This window comes from Mustelus asterias, unplaced genomic scaffold (assembly GCF_964213995.1).
Source record: "Mustelus asterias unplaced genomic scaffold, sMusAst1.hap1.1 HAP1_SCAFFOLD_1306, whole genome shotgun sequence".
NCBI classification, from domain to species: Eukaryota; Metazoa; Chordata; class Chondrichthyes; order Carcharhiniformes; family Triakidae; genus Mustelus; species Mustelus asterias.
This window is the reverse complement of record NW_027591251.1, coordinates 91,036-99,108: the sequence shown is the minus strand read 5'-3', so window position 1 is coordinate 99,108 and position 8,073 is coordinate 91,036. Positions and strand designations below refer to the sequence as shown.

At 52.7% G+C, this 8,073-nt stretch overlaps 1 protein-coding gene across 1 annotated transcript; it reads right to left on the bottom strand.

Moving 5' to 3' along the window:
- Window positions 1–309: 309 nt before the first annotated feature.
- Window positions 310–7,398, bottom strand: LOC144488122 (uncharacterized; the record flags this gene model as incomplete). Its single annotated transcript, XM_078206142.1, has 3 exons — window positions 7,206–7,398; window positions 4,543–4,772; window positions 310–439 (listed from the first exon to the last, which is right to left on the bottom strand). Coding segments are annotated over exons 1-3 (553 nt in total), but the record flags the coding sequence as incomplete, so codon positions are not given.
- Window positions 7,399–8,073: the final 675 nt, after the last annotated feature.

Here is an 8,073-nt window from a genome sequence, read left to right as displayed (position 1 = left end):
CCCTCGCCATCTCTCTCTCTCTCTCCCTCCCTCTCCATCTGCCCTCTCTCTCTCTCTCCTCCCTCTCCGTCTCCTCTCTCTCTCTCTCCCCTCCCTCGCCATCTCTCTCTCTCTCCCTCCCTCCCATCTCCATCTCTCTCGCTCTCCCTCCCTCTCCGTCTCTCTCTCTCTCTCTCTCCCTCCCTCGCCATCTCTCTCTCTCTCGCTCTCCCTCCCTCTCCGTCTCTCTCTCTCTCTCTCTCTCTCTCTCTCCCTCCCTCCCGCGCCCTCCTCCACCCCAATTCCAGTGTCTGGAATTGCCTCACGGACCGTGTTCAGCGTAGTACTCCGACAGCTTCTCATCCAGGCGATTGCAGATCCCGTCTCCGAAGCCATACAGGATTTTAGCCTCTCGCCCACTCCGCAAGGGGAGGGGGTACATTGTCAGTGAGCGAATGGCCTGGAGAACACAATACAGTCATTAAATCAGATTAAAAACAGGATCAGACTCAACTTCAACCTTCCCCACATCCCACCCAGTCTAATCCCACTCTCCCCCTCACTCCCCACACCCTTTAATATCCCACCCAGTCTAATCCCACTCTCCCCCTCACCCTTTAATATCCCACCCAGTCTAATCCCACTCTCCCCCTCACTCCCCGCACCCTTTAATATCCCACCCAGTCTAATCCCACTCTCCCCCTCACCCTTTAATATCCCACCCAGTCTAATCCCACTCTCCCCCTCACTCCCCGCACCCTTTAATATCCCACCCAGTCTAATCCCACTCTCCCCCTCACTCCCCGCACCCTTTAATATCCCACCCAGTCTAATCCCACTCTCCCCCTCACCCTTTAATATCCCACCCAGTCTAATCCCACTCTCCCTCTCACTCCCCACACCCTTTAATATCCCACCCAGTCTAATCCCACTCTCCCCCTCACTCCCCGCACCCTTTAATATCCCACCCAGTCTAATCCCACTCTCCCCCTCACCCTTTAATATCCCACCCAGTCTAATCCCACTCTCCCCCTCACTCCCCGCACCCTTTAATATCCCACCCAGTCTAATCCCACTCTCCCCCTCATTCCCCACACCCTTTAATATCCCACCCAGTCTAATCCCACTCTCCCCCTCACTCCCCGCACCCTTTAATATCCCACCCAGTCTAATCCCACTCTCCCCCTCACTCCCCCGCACCCTTTAATATCCCACCCAGTCTAATCCCACTCTCCCCCTCACTCCCGCACCCTTTAATATCCCACCCAGTCTAATCCCACTCTCCCCCTCACCCTTTAATATCCCACCCAGTCTAATCCCACTCTCCCCCTCACTCCCCGCACCCTTTAATATTCCACCCAGTCTAATCCCACTCTCCCCCTCACTCCCCACACCCTTTAATATCCCACCCAGTCTAATCCCACTCTCCCCCTCACTCCCCGCACCCTTTAATATCCCACCCAGTCTAATCCCACTCTCCCCCTCACTCCCCGCTCCCTTTAATATCCCACCGATTCTAATCCCACTCTCCCCCTCACTTCCCGCACCCTTTAATATCTCACCCAGTCTAATCCCACTCTCCCCCTCATTCCCCACACCTTTTAATATCCCACCCAGTCTAACCCCACTCTCCCCCTCACTCCCTGGACCCTTTAATATCCCACCCAGTCTAATCACACTCTCCCCCTCACTCCCCACACACTTTAATATCCCACCCAGTCTAATCCCACTCTCCCCCTCACCCTTTAATATCCCACCCAGTCTAATCCCACTCTTCCCCTCACCCTTTAATATCCCACCCAGTCTAATCCCACTCTCCCCCTCACCCTTTAATATCCCACCCAGTCTAATCCCACTCTCCCCCCTCACCCTTTAATATCCCACCCAGTCTAATCCCACTCTCCCCCTCACTCCCTGCACCCTTTAATATCCCACCCAGTCTAATCACACTCTCCCCCTCACTCCCCGCTCCCTTTAATATCCCACCGATTCTAATCCCACTCTCCCCCTCACTTCCCGCACCCTTTAATATCTCACCCAGTCTAATCCCACTCTCCCCCTCATTCCCCCACACCTTTTAATATCCCACCAGTCTAACCCCACTCTCCCCCTCACTCCCTGGACCCTTTAATATCCCACCCAGTCTAATCACACTCTCCCCCTCACTCCCCACACACTTTAATATCCCACCCAGTCTAATCCCACTCTCCCCTCACCCTTTAATATCCCACCCAGTCTAATCCCACTCTTCCCCTCACCCTTTAATATCCCACCCAGTCTAATCCCACTCTCCCCCTCACCCTTTAATATCCCACCCAGTCTAATCCCACTCTCCCCCCTCACCCTTTAATATCCCACCCAGTCTAATCCCACTCTCCCCCTCACTCCCTGCACCCTTTAATATCCCACCCAGTCTAATCCCACTCTCCCCCTCACTCCCCGCACCCTTTAATATCCCACCTAGTCTAATCCCACTCTCCCCCTCACTCCCCGCACCCTTTAATATCCCACCCAGTCTAATCCCACTCTCCCCCTCACTCCCTGCACCCTTTAATATCCCACCCAGTCTAATCCCACTCTCCCCCTCACTCCCCACACCCTTTAATATCCCACCCAGTCTAATCCCACTCTCCCCCTCACTCCCCGCACCCTTTAATATCCCACCCAGTCTAATCCCACTCTCCCCCTCACTCCCCGCACCCTTTAATATTCCACCCAGTCTAATCCCACTCTCCCCCTCACTCCCCGCACCCTTTAATATCCCACCCAGTCTAATCCCACTCTCCCCCTAATTCCCCACACCTTTTAATATCCCACCCAGTCTAATCCCACTCTCCCCCTCACTCCCCGCACCCTTTAATATCCCACCCAGTCTAATCACACTCTCCCCCTCACTCCCCGCACCTTTTAATATCCCACCCAGTCTAACCCCACTCTCCCCCTCACTCCCTGCACCCTTTAATATCCCACCCAGTCTAATCACACTCTCCCCCTCACTCCCCTGCACCCTTTAATATCCCACCCAGTCTAATCCCACTCTCCCCCTCACTCCCCGCACCCTTTAATATCCCACCTAGTCTAATCCCACTCTCCCGCTCGCTCCCCACACCCTTTAATATCCCACCCAGTCTAATCTCACTCCCCACCCCATGTCAGGGGTCCGGGTTCGATTCCCGGCTTGGGTCACTGTCGGTGCGGAGTTTGCATGTTCTCCCCGTGTCTGCGTGGGTTTCCTCCCACAGTCCAAAGATGTGCAGGTTAGGGTGCTAAATTCTCCCTCAGTGTAACCCGAACAGGCGCCAGAGTGTGGCGACTCGGGGATTTTCACAGTAACTTCATTGCAGTGTGAATGTAAGTTGTCATGATGTGGAGATGCTGGCGTTGGGACTGGGGTGGGCACAGTAAGAAGTCTCACAACACCAGGTTAAAGTCCAACAGGTTTATCTGGAACCACGAGCTTTCGGAGCGCTGCTCCTTCCTCAGGTGAGTGGAGAGGTAGGTTTCACAGGTGACAAATCGTACTAACTGTCCTGTCTTGAGACAATTCACATCTCTTTAACCTGTGATTATCCCTCTCTCCACTCGCAATGTCTGTACCTGGAAAGACTTGATTACCTAATAGAGGTGACCTAATAGAGGTGTATAAAATTATGAAAGGCATAGATAGGGTGAACGGTGGGAAGCTTTTTCCCAGGTCGGTGGTGATGTTCACGAGAGGTCATAGGTTCAAGGCGAGGGAGGGGGAGGTTTAACACGGATATCAGAAGGACGTATTTTACACAGAGGGTGGTGGGGGCCTGGAATGCGCTGCCGGGCAAGGTGGTGGAGGCAGACACACTGGGAACGTTTAAGACTTATCTAGACAGCCATATGAACGGAGTGGGAATGGAGGGATACAAAAGAATGGTCTAGTTTGGACCAGGGAGCGGCACGGGCTTGGAGGGTCGAAGGGCCTGTTCCTGTGCTGTATTATTCTTTGTTCTTTGTACCTGTAAAGACTCGCATTCCAACCATTATCTTGTAATTGTATCTCTGTCTATATACGCCGTGTTTGTGAAACCTACCTCTCCACTCACCTGATGAAGGAGCAGCGCTCCGAAAGCTCGTGGTTCCAAATAAACCTGTTGGACTTTAACCTGGTGTTGAGAGACTTCTTACTGGGCCCACTCCAGTCCAACGCTGGCATCTCCACATCATGACAACTTATATTAACACCGCAATGAAGTTACTGTGAAAATCCCCCAGTCGCCACACTCTGGCGCCTGTTCGGGTAACACTGAGGGAGAATTTAGCACCCTAACCGGCACGTCTTTCGGACTGTGGGAGGAAACCAGAGCACCCGGAGGAAACCCACGCAGACACGGGGAGAACGTGCAAACTCCGCACAGACAGTGACCCGAGCCGGGAATCGAACCCGGGTCCCTGGTGCCGTGAGGCAGCAGCGCTAACCCGCTGTGCCGCCCCAGCTTGTGCCACTAATAAATAAACTTTAAAACTTAAAGCTCAGAGACTCGAACCCCTCTTCCGCCCCGCCTGCTGAACGTGACACAGAAATTCACCCACCTTCTCGTAGACGATCTGTGACTTGTGCTGCCTCTCTGCCGCCGTGTCCCGCCATTCCACCAACCACTGCAGGAAGAGGGGGTTTGGACAGGAGGGGACCAAGTCCTCTCCCCCGTACTCCTCAGCCCCATACTCAGCAGCCGCTGCAAACATCTCTGTGGAAATCGATGAGGGGGTCCGGGGGGGGCGCTTCACCACCAGCGGCAGGGAGGACGAGGCGCAGAATCGAGCTGCGAGGAAGAGGGGAGGGAAAAGAGAGAGAGAGAGAGTTAATCGGGCTGAATCCATCCTCCAGCTTTAGTGACGTCAATCCTTCCCGAGTCAGGGAAAAATCCGGGAGGAAATCAAAGATGGGGAACGGGGGAAGACGGGGAAACCGGGAAGACAGGGAAACCGGGCACGCGGGAAGACGGGGAAATCATAGAAATCATAGAAACCCTACAGTGCAGAAGGAGGCCCATCGAGTCTGCACCGACCACAATCCCACCCAGGCCCTACCTCCACATATTTACCCGCTAATCCCTCTAACCTACACATCCCAGGACTCTAAGGAGCAATTTTTTTTTTAACCTGGCCAATCAACCTAACCCGCACATCTTTGGACTGAACCGGGAACGCGGGAAGACGCGGAAACCGGGCACACGGGAAGACGGGGAAACCGGGAAGACGGGGAAACCGGGAACGCGGGAAGACAGGGAAACCGGGAAAACCAGGAATGCGGGAAGATGGGGAAACCGGGAATGCGGGGAAACCGGGAACGCGGGGAAACCGGGAACACGGGGAAACCGGGAACTCGGGAAGATGAGGAGCGAGAGGGAGCGGCGGAGAGACGGTGCGGTTTCCTGGTTCAGAGTGTCTGCACTGCTGGGGATTTCAGAAACGCCAGCACCTCCCTGATTAGTACAGCACCCCGTACAAAAATTTGAGTCTCATTCCCGTCCTCGGCACCCGATCAGCTCTTAGTTTGCGCTGTTCCTCTGAGGGGTGCCGGGCGATTGTGACAAATGTTAGCAGCTGTTCAGTTCCCAGATGAAGGTGTGCAGTCCGTGCCAGTTAGAAACTCTACCAGCAGGGATCAGCGCTGAGCCAGCCAGTGACAGAGCTCAGGGAGAACACGACACAAACGCACATGTTCATCACCTTTCTATTCCCTACCCACAGAGCAATGCAGCACGGAAACAGGCCCTTCGGCCCTGCTGCTCCATTCCGACTATGCTGGCAGGGTGATCTTGGTCAGTTGGGGAAGTGGTCCGGGAATTGGCAAATGGATTCCATTCCAGATAAGGGTGAGGTGTTGCATTTTGGAAAGTCAAAACAGGGTCGGACTTGGACAGTGAATGGTAGGGCCCTGGAGAGTGCTGAGGACAGTAAGAAGTCTCACAACACCAGGTTAAAGTCCAACAGGTTTATTTGGTAGCAAATACCATAAGCTTTCGGAGCGCTGCTCCTTCGTCAGATGGAGTGGAAATGTGCTCTCAAACAGCCAAATTTTCAACACATGAGGACGGCCTAAACCGGGATGTTGGATTTATGTCACATTATCAGTAACCCCCACAGCTTGCCTCCTGGGCTTGCAGAATGTCACTGGCTGTCCTGTCTGGAGACAATACACATCTCTTTAACCTGTGCTTAATGCTCCCTCCACCCACATTGTCTGTACCTTTAAGACCTGGCTGGTTGTAGGTATTTGCATTCTAATCAGTATTCTGTAACTTGATTTTGTGTGTCTGTGCCCTGTTTGAGAGCACATTTCCACTCCGTCTGATGAAGGAGCAGCGCTCCGACAGCTTATGGTATTTGCTACCAAATAAACCTGTTGGACTTTACCCTGGTGTTGTGAGACTTCTCACTGTGTTTACCCCACAATCCAACGCCGGCATCTCCACATCGAGTGCTGAGGAGCCAGACGTCCTGGCTCACCATGGCGTGGCCATCTAGGGGGGGGGGGGGGGGAGGTGTGGGGGGGGATCTTGCTGGGGGTGGGGGAGGGGGAGAGAGAATGACTGATGGCTTCTTCCTTCACAATGGCCACCGCACATTCAGGCAATCGGTGGTAATGGTCAACTAGAGTTGTTCGACCCCCGACCCTCGCGCGCCCCCTGCCCCCCATCCACTCCCTCTGTCTCGAGATGGAGACAGACAACCGGGATCATCCTTCTCCATTATTTACAGTGAGATGAGAACCAAAGTCCCCTTGACTCCAAGACCCTGGAGGGAACAAGCCAAGGAGGCAATGGGGAACTTCAAAGTGTCATTGGACAGGAGGGGGAGGGGAGGGGAGAGAGGAGGGGGAGGGGGAGGGAAGGGAATGGGAGGGAGGACATGGGGGAGCAGATTGGGGGAGAAGGGGGAACAATGATGGGGGGAGAAGGGGGAACAATGATGGGGGGAGAAGGGGGAACAATGATGGGGGGAGAAGGGGAAACAATGATGGGGGGAGAAGGGGGAACAATGATGGGGGGAGAAGGGGGAACAATGATGGGGGGAGAAGGGGGAACAATGATGGGGGGAGAAGGGGGAACAATGATGGGGGGAGAAGGGGGAACAATGATGGGGGGAGAAGGGGGAACAATGATGGGATGACACCCAGCCCCCCCGAGTCCCGTCCCCCGCCCCGGGGGGGGGGATATTTACCCTCCCACTGCACCCACCCACCAACCAACCAGTCCCGTTGCCAAGGGAGACTCCGGTTGTCAGGGAGACCGCCGCAGCTGCCGCTGTCCGCGCCGGAAACCGTTCCCCGGCCTCGGTGCAATCTCCGGAAACCGTCCCCTCGGCGCCGGGCCCGGAACTCTCAGCCCGCGCTTTCCGTTCCGCTTCCCACTGCCCCCTCACCAATAAATCACTGAGATACATTACTGTGCATTGTGATAAATTACTCTGCATTGTGATAAATTACTGTGTATTGTGATAAATTACTGTGTATTGTGATAAATTACTCTGCATTGTGATAAATTACTGTGTATTGTGATACATTACTGTGTATTGTGATAAATTACTCTGCATTGTGATAAATTACTGTGCATTGTGATAAATTACTCTGCATTGTGATAAATTACTGTGCATTGTGATAAATTACTGTGCATTGTGATAAATTACTCTGCATTGTGATAAATTACTCTGCATTGTGATAAATTACTGTGTATTGTGATAAATTACTGTGCATTGTGATAAATTACTCTGCATTGTGATAAATTACTCTGCATTGTGATAAATTACTCTGCATTGTGATAAATTACTGTGCATTGTGATAAATTACTGTGCATTGTGATAAATTACTCTGCATTGTGATAAATTACTGTGTATTGTGATAAATTACTGTGCATTGTGATAAATTACTCTGCATTGTGATAAATTACTCTGCATTGTGATAAATTACTGTGCATTGTAATTTGTATTGTGATAAATTACTGTGCATTGTGATAAATTACTGTGCATTGTGATAAATTACTCTGCATTGTGATAAATTACTCTGCATTGTGATAAATTACTCTGCATTGTGATAAATTACTCTGCATTGTGATAAATTAC